Source organism: Suricata suricatta, chromosome 2, assembly GCF_006229205.1.
Source record: "Suricata suricatta isolate VVHF042 chromosome 2, meerkat_22Aug2017_6uvM2_HiC, whole genome shotgun sequence".
In the NCBI taxonomy this organism is placed as follows: Eukaryota; Metazoa; Chordata; class Mammalia; order Carnivora; family Herpestidae; genus Suricata; species Suricata suricatta.
This window is the reverse complement of record NC_043701.1, coordinates 26,906,248-26,925,281: the sequence shown is the minus strand read 5'-3', so window position 1 is coordinate 26,925,281 and position 19,034 is coordinate 26,906,248. Positions and strand designations below refer to the sequence as shown.

Genomic DNA, 19,034 nt, shown 5'->3' with positions numbered 1-19,034 from the left:
TTGGTCTGTTGTATTAAACCACAGTAAAGCAGTAACACAATTTAGAAAGACTCCCAGCAAAATCAACAAAATATTTCAAATATTACATTTATTAATTCAGATCTTCAGAACCTTATTCAAAATTACTCAGGCAACTTGAATTTTCTAGGTCATCAAGGAAAATACCCATTCAACTCATTAAGTAAACTACAATTTAGTTCTACAATGAGATACAATACAGCTGCTAAAAAAAAAAATAAAAGAATGAAGAGGCTCTAAGTAATGATAAAGAAAAATCCTCAAGATTCATTGTAATGTAAGAAAAAAAGCAAGATGTCAAATCAAAGTATAGTATGTTAATATTTGTGCACAATACGAGCTAGAATCAGTATTTGCCTCACTATGCATAAAACTGAAAAAGGACACAGTTGCTCTCTGTTTTGTACATGCACATGTGTTTTGTCAGGGAAGGAAGGAGGTAATGCAAGATAGCATGGAAGAGACACTTTTCACTTTCATACATTTTTATTTTAAACCATGTGACTATTTGAGCTTTTCAAAAAGTTAAATATTGATGTGAAAATACACAAAAGAAAGGAAAAAAGATCTATTCAAGTCATACATGGTAGAAGTCTGGGTGAAAAAAAGATCTTTGTGATCTAGAAACTGTAACCCAGGAAGAATTTCTAGTAGCTTTAAAAAAGCTTTCCTTAAAAAAAAAATTATCTTTGAGAGAGAGAGAATGAGAGAGAGAGAGAGGGAGAGGGAGAGGGAGGGAAGGAGAGAAGTGTGCATGCAAGCGTGTGAGCTGGGGAGGAGCAGAGAGAGGGAGACATAGGATCCGAAGCGTGCTCTGTGCAGAAAGCATTTGAGAAGTCCCACATGGGGCCTGAGCTCACAAACTGTGAGATCATGACCTGAGCCAAAGTCAGATGCTCAAGTGACTGAGCCACCCAGGTGCCCCAAAAAGCCTTCCCTTAAAAATTAAAAGTGAACATTGCTGAAAATAACATACTATAATATCTAAAGGCATAAAGTAATAAAAAAGCAAACTTTGGCTACTGTAAAGAGCCTATGTCTGTAGTGAAGGCCAAAGTCTATGATTTCTTTCATAATCTTTCCCTTTGAGTCTTCTGAACTCTTACACATGAGTAATCAAGACAAGCAAGTTTAAATAAGATTCAATAAATTTTGTCTTCTATATTTGTTATTCTATATGCAGCAATTCATAATTATCCAAGCTTTTAAAGATAATCACAGGAATGTGTGTACATATTATATAATATAAATATATAATTATACAAATATATATGTAATATGTACACACACTTCTTTTGCATGTATTATAGATCATATTTTATACACACACACACACACATTTAATTTGTTTGACTTTCATATGCACAATCAAGGTTGGGAAGGACATGCAAAGAGGTTAATCTGAGAGTAAGCTGAATTTAAATTCAACCCATACAACCCAAGGACTTTAGATTCAACATTTGAGAGTCACATTATGTATAAGAATCAGAAAAGAAAAAATGGAGAGAGGCAAGAATCTTTCTTTCTTTCTTTCTTTTTTTAAGATTTTATTTTTAAGTAATCTCCACACTAGGCATAGGGCTTGAATTTACAACCCCAAGAACAAAACACGCATGTTCTACTGACTAAGCTGGCCAGGCGCCCCAAGGACTTTCTAAACTTGTTTTTAAGATTCACACTGTAGGGTAAACAGGTCTATTATGGTGATCCTTTCACAATACATATAAATGTTGAATGATGGCACTGTATACCTAAAATACATTACTGTATTTCAATTATATTTTAATAAAAATTTTTACCCTTTATTAACAACTTCAGACTTAAAATTATAGTGTAAAATATCAATAATGATCTATTCAACATTTGAAATCATTTACTAAACTACACTCTATATACTTCCTCAGAAAGCTCAATGTTGCCAGTTTCAAAAGGCATTTTTGATTCAGAATGCATGAACCAATACTTCCCCCAGTTATCATCATGGAAACTGAATGAACGTGCCTAACTAGATGTTCGATTGCACCCACCACAAAGGAGTAGGAAGCAGACTGTATTAAAATAAAAGGCACACCATGTTATTTTTTTCTCTTAAAAAATCTTTACCATTAATAAACCATAAACTTGAGGGGCAAAGTTAAATGTTAGGATTTTATATCCTCTAATTCTACTAATGTTACACTAAGTGCTATAAAGCCAAAAACTGCAAGTTAATAATTTTCTCTATTGATGGAATGGGTGACCTGGATCCCATATAAATATTTAGTAACTTGAATGTTCTATTTTTTAATGCATAAATTATTCGGGAACGAATTAATTTTGAGCCAAGATGAGTGCCTTATCTGGTGGCTACATGGGAGGTGGAAAGATGCTGGCGGACTCCTCTTCCTTCTGCTCTTTGGCGCTGCACTGTCTAATAAGGAGCTCACTCTCACCACATACAGCTATTTAAAACTGGAAAATTTAGTTCCTTTGTCATACTAGCCACATTTCCAATCCTCAAGAGCCATGGGTGACTACTTAGTAAATGGTATAAATGCAGAATATGTCCACCATCATGAAAAGTTCTATTGGACAGTACTGCTCCGGAAAATCCAGAGAAGAGATTTTATATAAATATTTCATTAGAGTAAGACACTGAATTTATAAGGTCAGGGGTAGAACAGAGTTGGGATCACTAGACAAAGGAATATTCACAATAAAATCATATTTATTCCAAAATGTGTCGTTAACTAGAGACTAAATTTGAATACGGTATTAAATTCAATTTAACAGATATTTATCATACACTGAAAGTAGAAAAATAATTAAGGGCTAGTCTCTGTCTTCAGTGAGTTATTAACCTAATTAGGGAGATATGTTTAAAAAAATAACAAACTATGCTACAAAATGAAAATGTACCAAACGAAATGTACCAAAATGAAAACAAAAACAAAGTGCTCTGGAAAGGCTGCAAAACCCCTGAATTCTGACTGGGGACAAAGTAAGGACAGAGAATCACAGATGTCCCAGGGAAAGATTCCGTGAGGGCTGGAGCACAGACCCCGGGATGGATTCCACCACCCACTTGCTAAGTGATTTTAGGTGACCATATACTTATCATCTCCTGATCTGAAAAATGGGGATACTATTAGTAACTTCATTTTGTGTTATATAGTAAATTAATTAATGCATGTAAAGTGCTCTGAACAACTGCCTTATCATAAGGTGATTAAGGTTAAATGAAATACAGAAAGTACTCACAAAATTGTCTGTCATTGTATGTATGTGCTTTTTGAATGTTATAATGATACTCATATTATCAGTCGCTATACTTCCAATCATATCACTTTAAAGCTCTACTACTAGCTTACAGAAACTAGTTATTTGAGAACTAATATTTCCTGTTTTCAGCAAGTTGGTCAATTAAAAAAATAAGGAAAACCAGAAAAAACCCAGCCTGCAAAAACATGAAAGACACCCTCACACCTTTACGGTCTGCAAATCTGAGATCAGAACTGTAACTAAAAAAGCACCTCAGAATAGTAATTATGTTTTACAATGACATCTAAAACAGGTTTAGGTCAGAGAGAGACCAAATAATCATGTACTATATCTTAATAGAATTTTCACTTAACTTTTATATACATGGTAAATAGAACATAAGCAGGCACTGCCTGCCCCCGCCCCAATCCCTACAACTTCTGATGTTAGAGACCTACTGCCTTTCTCCAGGGACAAGCACCTGTACTGAAGCTCAATTAAGATTCTCTCCCTAAAATTTAGAATTCCAAACTGAGTCACAGGACTAACGGGCTGAAGGAAAGCATAACTGGAGTGGAGAGACGTTCCACCAACCCCTGCTGTTCTCAGAACTTGCCAGCCCCTGCTGCTCCTGAAGTTTCACTGTTCAGTTCTGTCCCAAATCCCATGCCCTCTGAGAGCCAATAAATTCCTTTTTGCGTAAACTAGCCAGAACTAGTTTCTGTTATTGGTACCAAGGAACCTTAACTAACAATTAGCTTCTTAAAGTAAATATTTATATTAAGTACATTCTCATACCTCCAACTTCTTAATAAAAATCAATGAGAAAGGAAACTTTATTCACTATATGTATATGCTATTATATACAATCATATAAATGTATATCTGAATTTATACAATACCTTCCTTTGGCCTGAGGTATTTTAATAGCCTAAGAGGACATTCTGCCTCTTTTATTCTCCATAAATTCTTGACAATTATCTTTTAATATATAGCTTCATGCTCAAAATCTAAGAATACAGTCCAACTTTTTGGCAAGGATTCAAGCCTTTTCTTAACCTGCGGCAATTAACAACTTCACCTTCACCTCCTGCTATTAACCCAGTATATATCAGATGGAAGCCAAATAATCTACAAAAGCCCAAACAGACCGTACTTCTCATCTTAACTCATTATGTTTACTCTGCGGGAATATTATGTTTGAGACTTTTCAAACTCCATATACCTAGTTCAAATAGCACATTCTTGACCAAGTTTTTCCACTATGTCCTCAAACACTTCTCCCTCTGCATAATCCCGTAACATTTTATTTACACATCCAACAAAGCACATATCGCTGAATGACTTGTGACAGGTCCCTACACAGGGGGCTTCACCAATATACCGTTCATCCTCTGTTGACAAGGGCCATGTATTCTCCAATTATGTACACTTAGTCCCAGCATGGAATTTAGATGCATTTTGCATTCATTCATTAGCTCAAATAAATTGAAAGGAGTGTCTTTCTTAGAATCATATTAATTATTGTTACAGTATTTTTAGAAGAATGACAACAGCTCTCTTCTAATATTTTAAAGCCACCAATCACAGGAATTTGCTTCTACCTCCATCCATAGAAGAGGGAGCCAGGCCTTCTTTATCCTTCATCACTGAATTGACCTGGAACCTTTTTCATAATGCCAATATAACACTGATCTGATTGTTATCGCTTTATCATGGACCTTAAAAATGAGGTATGGTGGAACCAAAATTTTTCAAGATTATTGTGGCTATTCTAGGTCCTACAAATTTCCAGCTAAAATTTATTTATTAAAATTTTAGTGTTTATTTATATATATTTTTTGAGAGAGAGAGAGAGAAATCCCATGCAGGATCTGCACTGTCAGTGCAGAGCCCAACGCGGGGCTTGAACTCCTGCACTGAGAGATCATGACTGAACCAAAGTCAGAGGCTTAACTGACTGAGCCACCCAGAAGCCCCTGTACCTCAATTTTCAAATGTTTATTTATTTTGAGAGAGAGAACATGCACGAGAGAGCAAGCATGGGGGAAGGGCAGAGAAGGAGCAAGAATCCAAAGCAGGCTCCATGCTGTGGCTAGGAGTGCAGAGCCCAAAACAGAACTCAATGCCACAAACCATGAGATCATGGCCTGAGCTGAAATCAAGAGTCAGATGCTTACGGACTCTTGAGGCACCTCTACCTCAACGGTTTAAAGTAAAAAAAAGTACCTTATTGTGGATGAGTTTTTAAAACAAACCACCAAGCTAATTACTTCTATGTTTGACATAATCTTGTTTGCAAGATGACTAGATTAAATAAAGGGAAAGTTGCCACTAACAAATATTAATGCAACTTTTTTACTTGCTTTATTTGAAAACAAACCCAGAATATCCCACTTTATAAGGGAGAAACATAAACTCTGACCGTAAAGTACCTTGTTATATTTAGTTTCTCATTCATTAACTTTCATTTGAAAATTGAGAAATCTCTAACACTTAGAAAAATCATACCTAGGATTCAGGAAAATCATACTTAAGAAATCAGAATATTTTTTATGGAATTAAATTATAAAATTATTGCTACTTATATTTGTTTAATGTTACTTAGTATTAAATAGTCCATAGGTGAGGTTACATAGAAATTGGGCACTTTCAAGAACTACAAAGAATATACTAGATTGTCATAATAAAAGGCACAAATTATTGGTCAGTGCAATAGGACAAGATAAAATCAAATTTTAAACATACTTATCCCAGGGCACCCTGGGTGGCTCAGTTAGTTAAGCTTCCGACTTCGGCACAGGTCATGATCTCATAGCTCAAGAGTTCAAGCCCCATGCCAGGCTCCGTGCTGAAGCTCAGACTGCAGCCTGCTTCAGATTCTGTGTCTCCTTCTCTCTCTGCCCCCCAGCCCTCCACTTGTGCTCTGTCTCTCTCTCTTTCAAAAATAAATAAACATTAAAAAAATTTTTTAAATGCACTTATTCCTTTAAACAATTCTATTTCTTGGAAATTATCAGAGTAAAATAACAGACCAAGTCTGTGAAGATAGATGGAATACATGTATACACACAAATGTTAGGGGGAATGTTAGGAAAAAAAGAGAAGAAAAATAACTGTCTCTAGGGAATTGGTCAATCTTCTAGAATGTGTCCACTGAAAACAGTATACTTACTGACATGAAACGTCAATAAAAAATGAACATCTGTGTTTATCAGGGGGGTGTTTTCTAAGAGTAAGTACACATGTTCATTTACCATTCAATAATTCATGAAAACCAAAACCTGGAAAAATATACACAAAAACATTAATAAAAGTTATTTCTGGATGATGGGGTTTATAGGTTATTTCCATTTTTATCAGTATTACCTTGAAAATTGCCTAAGTCTACAGTTAGAAATATAATGTGAATCACATAAGCAATTTCAAATTTTCTAGTAGCCAATATGTAAATTAAAAACATGAAGATGAAATTAATTTTAATAAATTTTACTTAACTGGATATATTTCTTAAATTGACATTTCAGCATATAATCAATATTAAAATCTTTTTAAGTTTCTTTATTTAAGCAAACTCTATACCCAACATGGGTTTGAACTCACGATCCTGAGACCAAGAGGCACATGTTCTTCTGACTTAGCGAACCAGGTGCCCCAATATTAAAATTTTTTAATGTTTATTTTTGTGAGAGAGAGAAAGGGAAGGAGAGAGAGAGGAGACAGAGGATCTGAGGCAGACTGCTTGCTGACAGCAGAGAGCCCTATACAAGGCCAAACCCATGAATCACTAGATCATGACCACGACCTGAGCCAAGTCAGACTCTTAAGCAACTGAGCCTGAGCCACCCAGGAGCCCCTCAATATTAAAATCCTAATGAAATATTTTACATTCTTTTTTGTCTTAGAAATAAAGCGTGCATCTCACATTTACTGCACATCTCAATCTGAACTAATAACATTTCAAGTGCTCAACAGACACATGTGGCTAACGGTTACCAGGTTCTATTATGGAACAATGAAGGTCTTTGTAGTAAGCACTTTTATTTTTAATGGGGAAGAAAAGTCAATTTTTAAATAAGTCACTCAACTGTTATCCAGAGATCTTTTTCTAAAATCTCAGACCTGAATTTTACATAATATTTTGAGTTATTCAAACTGTTTCCTTGCATTCTGTGGAAAAATTCTGTTTTTAGAAATGAACAGGTTGTTCTGAGCTCAAGGAAGAAAGAGATACAACAATATAAGAATTAAATAAAAATGTAGCAGCCCTAAGAGAGCCTTCCAAGATATAGGTGGGTGTATGCATAAAGCCAATTCCCTGATTTCCATATTTTCTAATAGTGAATTCCTGATGGTGAAACTCAGTGAATATTAACTGATTAGCTACATAACAGCATTATTTTCAAGTCTTTTCATGGGAAATTAAGATCATTCAGAGTATGTTTAATCAAATAAAGAACTATAATAACTTATGCTTTTCAAACTTCTCTAAGTTCTTCTCAAAAATAAGAAAAAGACCATAATCATTAGATGCATCAAACATAAGCTTGAAAAACTAAGGATTCATTCAGGATGACGTCAAATAAACCTAAAAATTCCTATTGGAGGAATGTTCTCTACCGGAGAAAGAATTGCATCAAACTTCTCTTCAAAATCACACAAACAAGAGAATGGTGTAAAATATTTAAAGTGCTAAAAGAAAAATACACCAACCTACAATTCTGCATCCAGCAAAATTATCCTCAAAAGTGGAAAAGTATTTTTTTAAGACAAACAGAAATTGAGAGAATTTGTTCCTACCAGACAAGAAGTCTATGTGCAAGAAGTGCTAAAAATTCCTTACTGTGAAGTAAATGATACAGGTCGGAAACTTGAATATACTTGAAAGAAAAAAGTCCTAGAGAAGGAATATATGACAGTTAAACAAAATCTTTTCTTTTTCTTCTTTATAAATGCTCTAACAGGTAACAGCAACAAATGTATTAGTGATTATGACTTATAGATCAGTGAAATGAATGACAGTAAATTATAAGGGATGACATGGAAGAACTGAAAGTATTATGTGACAAAGTACTTCTACCACCCATGAGACAATATAGTGTTTGATTATATATAGTGTGATTGATTATATTTTAAGAAGTATAATTGATATGTTGAGAGGAGAGAAAATAGAATCATATAAAATGCTCAATTAAAACCAGGAGTGCTTGGGTGGCTCAGTTAAGTGTCCAACTTCAGCTCAAGTCATGCTCACATGGTTTGTGGGTGCATGGGGCTTTGTGCTGACAGCTCAGGGCCTGGAGCCTGCTTTGGATTCTGTATCTCCCTCTTTCTCTGCCCACCCCCCCTCAAAAATAGACATTAAAAAAAAAAGCAGGTAAAGAATGGGGGAAAAGGGGAACAAGGGCAACAAATAGAAAATAACAATATAACAGATATTAATCTAATTATATCAATAATTATTTTAGGGGCACCTGGGTGGCTCAGTCGGTTAAGCATCCGACTTCAGCTCAGGTCATGATCTCAAGGTTCGTGGGTTCAAGTCCCACATCAGGCTCTGTGCTGACCACTAGCTCAGAGCCTGAAACCTGTTTTCAGATCCTGTGACTCCCTCTCTCTCTGACCCTCTCCTGTTCATGCTGTCTCTTTTTCTCTCTCTCTCTCAAAAAAAAAATTATTATTATTATTATTTTAAATGTAACTGGTTTAAATATCCCAACTAAAAGACAGAGACTATCAAAATGAATTTAAAAAAAGAGACAAGTAAATGTTGTTTACCAAAAGAAACAAATTTTTTTTAAATTTTAAAGACATAGGCAATTAAAAGTAAAGGGATAGAGAAAAATATACTATACTAATCTTAGTAAAAGAAAGCTATACTAATTTTGGGCAAAGTATGTTTCAGAGCAAGGAAAATTATCAGGTATAAATAGGAACATTATATAATGATTAAGTTTCTCTAGGGAGATATGATATTACTTAATATGTCTGCATTTAATCACAGAGCATCAAAATGCATGAAGCAAAAGCTGATAAAACTGCAAGGAGAAATAGATGAATCCACTATTAAAGCTGGAGATTTCAACACTCCTCAATCAATAATTGACAGATCCAGCAGGCAGAAAATCTGTGAGGACTCAACATTACTCATCAATTAGCTGGATACAGTTCACATTTATAGAGTACTTCACTAAACAACAGCAGAATACACATTCTTGTAGGTTCATATGGAATAATCACCAAGACAGACCCCATTCTGGGCCGTAAAACAACTTAAATTTAAAAGAACAGAAATCAGGGGCACCTGGGTGGCTCAGTCGGTTAAGCTTCCAGTTTCGGCTCAGGTCATGATCTCATGGTTCATGGGTTCAAGCCCCGCATCAGGCTCTGTGCTGACAGTTAGCTCAGAACCTGAAGCCTGCTTCAGATTCTGTATCTCCCTCTCTCTCTGACCCTCCCCTGCTCACGCTGTCTCTGTCTCTCAAAAATAAAAAAATAAAAAAACATAAAAAATATTTAAAAAATAATAAAAGAACAGAAATCATGCAAGTACGCTCTCAGACGACAATCAAAAATTTCAAAATATTTGGAGTTAAATATACTTCTAAATAACACATGGGTTTAAATGGTCAAGACATTTAAAAAATATTTGGTACTAAAATGAAAAAGAAAATATAGCTTAACAAAATTTGTAGGATGCCAGCAAAAGCAGTGCTTTGAGGGACATTTATAGCATTGAATGCACATATGAATAAGAAAAAAGGGAAACAGTCACATCCAACCATTAAGAGCTTTATATGTAACGTAACTGTATTGGAGGATTAGAGGGGTAAAGGGGTGTTTTTAACTTTTGACACTGTGTAGTGCACTGTGTGTGTTTTAAACAATAAGTGAGCGTTATTTCTGCACTCTAACACATCTTTTTAAATAGCTAACACACTTGCTAAGAAAGTAACGAAACTACAGAATGATTAGTTTTTATAATTTTTATAACTATTTATTTATTTATTTTTGAGAGACAGAGAGAGCACGAAAAGGGAAGGGTCAGAGAGAGAGGGAGACACAGAATCCGAAGCAGGCTCCAGGCTCTGAGCTAGGTGTCAGCACAGAGCCCAACGCAGGGCTCGAACCCACGAACCGTGAGATCAAGACCTGAGCCGAAGCTGGATGATTAACCAACTGAGCCACCCAGGCAACCCGAAATAAGACTTAAATAGTAAACAAAAAGACTTGCTTTCCAAGCAATGTCGATTCTTCCTAAATTTATCTACAAATTCAATACTAATCCAAATGAAAGCAATTATATTGGGTGAGGGATAGGGGTGGGAAGTAAGGTCTTGAAAAAATACAAGGCCTAGGCCCATAATAATAGCCATAAAATACGAAAAGTAGAGTAATGAGGAACTAATGCTAATCAAACTGTATCATCTTTACAAAGCCATGTTAATTAAAAATTCTATATGTAGGCAAATAAATAAATGAACAATTCGGAAATAGACACAAATAAGTATATCTGGTAATTTCGTAAATAATAAATGAAGCATTTCAAATAAGTAAAAGGAAAATATTGCTCAATAAATGGTGTAGAGATAACTAGCCATCTGTAAAAACATAAAGCTGGATTTCTACTATAGTTATTTTCCAAATCATTTCCAGAAAGATCAAAGATAAGATGTTTAAAATATAACCATAAAAGCACTAAGAAAACTGAGTAAATACTTTTGTAATTCTAAGCTAGGACATTATTAAATAAAAACTTGATATAACAGAAAGATTATTATATTTAACTTTATAAAACTTTGAGACCTGGGGCACCTGGGTGGCTCAGTCAGTTGAGCGGTGACGTTGGCTCGGGTCATGTGTTAGCAGTTCCTGAGTTCAAGCCCCACATCAGCCTCTGTGCTGACAGCTCAGGGCCTGGAGCCTGCTTTGGATTCTGTGTCTCCCTCTCTCTCTACCCCTCCCCTACTTGCTCTTTCTCTCTCAAAAATGAATTTAAAAAATATTTTTTTTAAACCTTTAAAACCCATGCAATGAACAGAAATACCACACATACTTTGTCAAAAGATAAATGACAAACTGCCAAAAAAAATACTATAATATACCATTACCATCTCTAAAGAATTCTTCACATTACTAAGAAAAAACCCATTAGAAAAGATCATCTAAAAACAAGAACAAACAATTCACAGAAGAAATATCTAAAACAACAGACACAAAAAGATGTTTAACTTCACTAAAACTACAAACCAAAGAGAATTTTTTGGACCATTAAATCTGCCAATATGAAAATGAGTTTTAAATCCTAGTGTTGATGAGAATATATGGAGTCTAGAAACAACTGCTTTGGAAAACAATTCAGCAGTTATATATACTAGTATTCGTAATGCTCATGCCCTCTGACATCATTTCTTAAGAATTTATTCAACAGATTTATTCAAAAGATTACATAAAAATACGTATTTGAATGTTCAGTATAACACTATTTCTAAAGGGAAAAACTTGGAGAGAAAAAAATACCTATTGTTTTGGGCTGAATTATGTCTACCTTACAGATATGTTGAGAGGCGTCTGGTGGCTCAGTCAGTTAAGCATCCCACTTTGGCTCAGATCAAGATGTCACAACAGTTTGAGCCCCTGTCGGGCTCTGTGCTGACAGCTCAGGTTCAGTTTCAGGTTCTGTGTCTCTCCCTCTTTGTCTTTCCCTCCCCACCCCTTTTTCTCTCTCGAAAATAAACATTAAAAAAAAGATATATTGATGTTCTAACACCTGTATGTATGAATATGATATTACTTGAAAAGAGGATCTTTAAGGGGCACCTGGGGGGCTCAGTCAGTTAAGCGGCTGACTTCAGCTCAGGTCATGATCTCACAGTTCGTGGGTTCAAGCCCTGCATCAGGCTCTGTTCTGACAGCTCAGAGCCTGGAGCCTGCTCAAGGTTCTGTGTCTCCCTCTCTCTCTGACCCTCCCCTACTCATACTCTATGTCTCTTTCTCAAAAATAAGTACAAAAAAAATTAAAAAAAAAAAACAAAGAAAAGAGGATCTTTACTTATGTAACCAAGTTAAGATGAGGTCATTAGGTTGACATTAACCCAATGACTGGTATCCTTATAAGAGAAGACACAGACAGGTAAAGAACACCATGTGATTAGATACGTAAAGATTATAAAATCATGAATCTAAAGGCAAGGAACATCAAGGATTGCCAGCAATGCCAGAAGCTAGGAGAGAGGCAAGGGATGAAGTCTCTCAGTGCCTTCAGGAGAAACCAACTCTGCTGACACCTTGATTTCAGACTGCTCACCTCCTAACTGAGTGAGAATAAATTTGCTTTTTTTAAGCCATCTGGTTTGTGATACTTTGCTATGGCAGCCCCAGAAAACTAATACACCTATCAACAGAGATTTAAAGAAATTACAAGAAGCTCATAAAATAGAGGATGTAGCAACAAAAAGTATGCAAGATAGAAATGGACAGGGGAATATACGAAATATATATTAATATATGTGAAAATGTTAAGTTTCGGAACAGCATGTATAATACCAATTTGATGATAAAGAAGACATATTTCTCTGCCTCCAACTCCTCAACGAAACCCATTCTTCTCACCTGCTGGCCAAGGCAAATATGGGTTAGACTACTTTCCTCTGCAATCCTGACCTGCACTGGCACCTTCACAGATTGAATTCACTCCCAAGACCTCCAATAGTCAACATTCTGCAAAGGATTTCAAAAGCTCCACTCCTACAACTTCTACTATCTAGCTAATACCATTAGGAGGTTCTGTTGTCATCTGGGATTCACACAGCCATCTAAATATTGCCATTTTTTCCCTTCACAACATTTCCATTATATAACCTAGGGATGCTACTAGATTTCATCTGTGTGAACCTGGACTGACTGGTAGCAGCCACCTGTATGGGTATGCTAAGTATTCAGAGACCACATCTGGACACAGCAGGAAAAAATGCTATGAGCAATAGGTGGTGTCTGCCAGGTGCACAAAGACCATGTGACTCTCCCTCATAACCCTTTACAGTGCAGGTTCCTTAGCCAGGCCCAGTCAGCTGAGAGAATGAGTAAGAAAATGTGTAGTAAACTTTAGGCTAAATTATTCCCATTATGAATGTAATTTCCTGTTTCCCCCATCTCTAGATCCTTCCTATCTTGATACTCTTTAATCAAAAATCTTTTTTGCCTCTTTACTACTTAAGGACTAAAGCTTAATTAACCTCTAAGTCTAAAGTACAAACTCTTCCAAACTCTGGCCTTAATTTACCCTTCAAACTTATTTTCATCATGTTCTAGCCATGCCAGCCTAGTCAATATTTCCTAACACTCCATGCAAATTTTCTAGTCAAAACTTACACATTTATGCCATTTTTTCACGTTTTTTCCAAACAGTCAGAACACTACATATGATACATTATTCTCTCAAATCCTTAAGGAAGCCCATTTTACAAATCTAAACACTAAGGCTCGGACTGGTTAAGAAATTCCCCTATAAGCTAAGAATAACAAGAAATAAGGGATTCATTGCCCAGATCTCCTGTATTCTTCTAAATCTCCTCCTATACTTACAGTCTACCCAACATGCCACTTTTAAATTCACCTTTCCCCTCTACACAAGGTTGCCCTTTCAGCTTTGTATATTCCAAATCCCATAAATGTTAACCTTTTTATTCTTTCCATACTCAAGGTGAAATACATTCTCAGCCCTAACTTCCCACCAATGCTGCCTTAACTCAGGCCTTCATCAAAACAATGATAATGGAGGCACCTCTCCCTGTAAACCTATTTAAGAATTTAGAACAGAAACAAAGTAACTGTTGGACAGCTCTACTGTTACCACCTATATTAGTTCAGCACCTGACTGACACTTTGTTCTTATAAAAGAAGATGTAGTCCAGATAAAACCTGCATCAGAAATTGGAGATTTTAACAACGTGATCTGATCGAGCAATGAGAAATGCTGAATGAGCTCCCAGGGAACAGAGGAGTTAGCAATTATAATTAATCAGTAAGTATTCAGTGATCTGTATGCTAGATATTATAAAAATCTGAGAAGACTACGTACATATAAGGTCTAATCTCCCATAATTATACATAGGGTGAGAAAACAAAAAATCTAAGGAAAGAATATAAGTAGGTTAAAACAAGCGCTGAGGAATCAAAAGAAATGAAGGTTAAAGATGGTTAATAAAAACGGCTTCTTAAGCACCACTAAATCTTGAAATAAACTAGTTGAACGTGGCAGAGAAACGCAGCAGTCAACCTTACCAACCTCAATCCATTTGGACCATAGATGGTTGTAGAGAGGTAGTATGAGGTTTTATTTTTCCCAATCCTTAATTTCTTACTTATATTCAGCACTATATATATTAAACTCCACTTGGCAAGATGACACATACTCTAGAGAAAATAAGCTACAACGCAGTACATGAAAAACAACAGAACTAACTACAAAACAAGACCTCATTTTGTTTTTAACTCTTCTTTATGGTTCTAAGAAAATACTACCAGCTAATTAAGTGCATCAGAACTATTTAGGTAAAAGTACATAACATATATTGATGTATTACATATAACTTAAATGAAACCTCAACTTTCACAAAATATATTTTTTAAGCTGTGGCAAAATAGATTTACTTAAGATTCACCTCTTCCATGAGACCAATCGCCGATCTAGAGTTTAATATACAGGCATATTTCCATGCAGTGCAGTATGTATGTTTCAGCATACTTTTTCTGCTCGTGGTCGGTTACACCTGTCTTTAACCCCATTCTCTTCCCTCACCCGCTATATCTAAGGGGGATGAAATCCTGGTAGAGACTTTTTCATTGTCCTGGAATTCCTACCAGCAGTGTCTTAATTCAGGCCCTCATCATATCTTATGTGGACTGCTGTAAATACCGACCTGACCTCCTTGGTCTCCACTACTACCTTCAACCCACCTTCCACAGTACTTTCACCTTCCCCCCAATCTTTCTAAAAGTCATATCTGATCTTGTGGTCCCCCACTAACTAGTGTAATACTTCCTCAACTGTATCTCTCTTAAAACTATGAAATACACATTGATATCTTAACAGGTTAAAGTATGTAGTAAAACAACAACAACAAAAAACCCAACCTTGTTTTAATTTAATCCTAACTAACAAAATATGTACCCGAGATTGAAGGAAAACATATTAACACTTAGTCAAATGTGTTTCAAGATTACCCTATCAGAAAACAGTAACCGTCAGCAGTGGGTCTCAAACCGTGATCTGTGTTAAAGTCTCCTGTTGACCTTTCTAAAAACAAAAATGCCCAAGTTCCACCTCAGGCCTACTGAATATTACGCAGGGGGTCAGCTTAGCAAATTTGTAATCTCCACAGTATTTCTAATGCATACCTAAGTTTGAGAACCCGAGCAGAAACTCTCCTTGCTCCACAACAAACTATTAGTAGGCCCCCAACTTCCCAAGCTGTTTCATTCCTCCCACCCACCTGGGAGTTATCTACTAAGCTTACATATTCAGGTATCACCCATTCTAAAAAGCTTTTACCCATCTTCTCTCCCACTATTTTCTTTTAATCTCCTAAACTTTTGCAAAAAATAATAATAATAATAATAACATCCCTATATTTACATATGATGCTTCTAATCTATAAAACTACTCCATAAGACAGAATCCCAATTTAGAAATAAGAAAACCAATCCTACCACAGGGAGTTAAAAACAAGAGAACACAAAAACAAAAACAAAGCAAAACAAAACAAAACAAAAACCTTGTCATAAGAGACCATATATGAGTTAGAACTCTGGTGTGCTGATTACAAAGCCAAGACATTTTCCACTGAGACAAGCAGCCTTCTATACATCACTGTGAAGTATTGACTTACTCATCAGCTTACACATCTGTTTTCCTTTTTAGACATAGTAAGCTTCTTGAGGGCAGGCATCATCCCTGATTTTGACCTCAACGTTTAGTTACTCAATATATATGTGTTGAGTCAAACAAAGAATGCAGCTCTTCCAGAACTGGGACTATACTTCTGTTTCATTTCTTGAATTCTTAGATCAAGCTCTAACTGCACTTCTTCCCTAACAAATTTGGTCTGACTTTGATGTTTTTTTTTACAAGACAATGTAATTCACTATTATTTTAAACTACAAAAAGCCACACAGTTGGCAAAGAGGGAAAAAAGGATTGTTCAAAAATATATCATTCTTACTTTATTCTCAAAGAACTGGAAACTTCAAATATTAATCTTCACAAAAATTTCATACCACAGGAGCAGGTCACTAAACCGTGTGATTTTAGCTGACAGAAATTCAAAAGGTAAAGGTGACTAATAAGAAACAACATAAAGATACTAAGCACTGAATACGGATACCTTATTTGGCAATCCACTTAAGGTAACCAGAAAGAAGGCTGTCTTTCTCAAAGACAGTATTCTTTCAGATCTTTTATTTTTTGAAACCAGTAAACATGACAGGTAAGCGTAGAGCAATTAGGGTACTCATGTTTAATTGTAATGTCCTTCCTGCCTAAAGTTAATGTGTCTGGCATGTAAAACAACACAACTACTTCCTTTCTGACACAGGTTACATAGCAAATGTTAATAAATCTGCAAAGTTTTAATTATTTCTCATTTGCAGATAATGTAACAGCTGGATATACAAAATCAGAGCTACTTTAAGAATCTTATTTCACTCCAATTTTATCAGGTTTTGGTGGGGGGAAAGTGATAATTCCTTTAGCACCACTTTTTGAGACAAATCAGCAACAAGTAAGAAAAAAAATCATTCTAAAACAACATGATGTAGTGGAAAGTACAACAGACTAGGCATCAGGAGTCCCAGATTTCTAGTTTGGGTTACATTCCTAAATTGCTGTGCGTGACTTAGGTTTCACTGGCTCAGTTTTCTCATCTGTTTAAAGGGGGGACGGGGATGGCTTGATATCTTTAAAGTTGTTTCTCAAAATACTGATTTTAAGCCAGTCCTTTCGTTTGTTCTTCTTATCAGTAAAATGTCACACACATCTGAATTGAATGTAATAATTCAATCTCCAGCAGGATACAAAAGGTTGATTGCTATAAAGTTAACAATTAACGCACAGGGTAACTTTCCAGAAACTGTCTCATCCTAACCTCTTAAACAAGCAGGTGCAGCCTAGCTGGACAGATTGAACACTAACAACAGTGGTGACACTGCACTGCTGACATCTCAGTCGGCGTTCCCTGGGTTCCAGTGGCACATGCTGTGCAGGTGCTAACCCGCAAAGAGGGGGGAAAGAACCCCAACAGCGTTCCAACAAACTCAGCCACGGCCCAACCCAGCCACCGCAGTAAGATGCAGCCCGACAAGGCCTACACCACGGAGCAGAACCTCCCCACCCCCCGAAGTGCCAGCAGCCAATGTAATGAATGCTTCCGTCAACAACACACATTCCCCTTCCCACAGCAGAACTGCTTGCTCCCAACCGGCCATCTGGGGTTGGAGCAGGCCGCACAGCACCAACCTAAGAATCACTCAGGCCCCAAAAGGCCAAGAACTACTAGAGATTGCGGTTCCCCTGCGCATGGTTGTGGGGAGAGCAGCACCTCCTCCCACCAATGCAAAAAAAAAAAAAAAAAAAAAAAAATCAGTTGGGAGGAAAGCAGAAAACAGGCCTGGTCGAGACTGCTGGAGAAATAAACGCTGTTTCTCTGCAATGGGGAGCAGCAGCATTCCCTGTCCTCATTCTGAAACGGCTGCACTAGGCTTCATTCCCTCCTGAGATCCTAAAGGGGGATTCAAAACCACATTCCGGTCCGCTTCATTCATATTTGGGCTTCATTCCCCGACCTACTCACTCTTGAAACCTCTGCCATTGTGAACGCAGGAACCTCCCCGATCAAGCGGCAGGAGGTGAAGCGAGGGCCAGTACAGAGGCCCGGTTTTTAAGACAGAGGAGCTCGTGCAAGAATAAAATCCCCTTGTGGCCTGAGAGCAAAGTTTGAACCAGTAGCAAGGGCGCAGACCTGGCCCCGGCCAGGCAGGGCTCCAGGGCAGGCCTGCGGAGGTGACACTTCCCAGCTCACGGGCCGCTTCGGGAGGCGGTGTCCGGCCGCCCCGGCCCGCACTGCCCAACGCCCGGGTTGCCGGGCTGGCTGGAGGCCTGGCCGGGAGCCGGACCCTCCCCGCGCCGCTCCCGCCTCCTTCCCCACTCCCACTTCCCGGCCCACAAGCCCGGGCCCGAGAGGTAACGTCAGGGGTGGCGACGCGGGTCTCGGCCACTGACCACACATTTCTTGCCGAGGAAGGTGAAGAGAGACTCGTTCTCCTGCGGGGTGAGCAGCAAGGACCCCACATTGGTGACCCTCCGCGGTGGCGGCGGCTGCTGCTGGCCGGAGCTCATGGTTTCGCCGGCGGTGCTGCGAGTCCAGGGCCGTCTCTGGCGAGTAGGCGAGCGCTCCTTCCCCTCTCGGTGACAGGGGCGGGAGGAGGGCAATCAGAGGCGCAGCATCTCGCAGCTCCTCGGGCGCGGGGAGGAGAAGGCCACGGGAAGGAGGAGCCAACGGCAGGCCGCGCGGAGAAAAGGAAGCTCCCAGCTCCCGCCCGGCTAGGTTCTGGCCGGATGGTCGTTGTCCTTGTACTCTGGCGACTGCGCTAAACTCCCAACTCCTCCTCCGACCCTCCTTCGGCAGCAGCGGCAGCGGCGGCGGCGCTGGCGGCCGCACAATCCAACATGGCAGCGGCGGCGGACGAGACCACAGGACGCAGGACGCGGGGGAGCGCGC

At 37.8% G+C, this 19,034-nt stretch overlaps 1 protein-coding gene across 1 annotated transcript in view; it reads right to left on the bottom strand.

Moving 5' to 3' along the window:
* WASL (WASP like actin nucleation promoting factor) overlaps positions 1 to 19,015 on the bottom strand; it is a 61,795-nt gene extending 42,780 nt beyond the window's left edge. The window contains exon 1 of the mRNA XM_029924061.1: positions 18,536 to 19,015. Coding sequence (XP_029779921.1) covers positions 18,536 to 18,652 — 117 coding nt within the window. The 5' untranslated portion in view covers positions 18,653 to 19,015. The remainder of the gene's footprint in view (positions 1 to 18,535) is intronic.
* Positions 19,016 to 19,034: the final 19 nt, after the last annotated feature.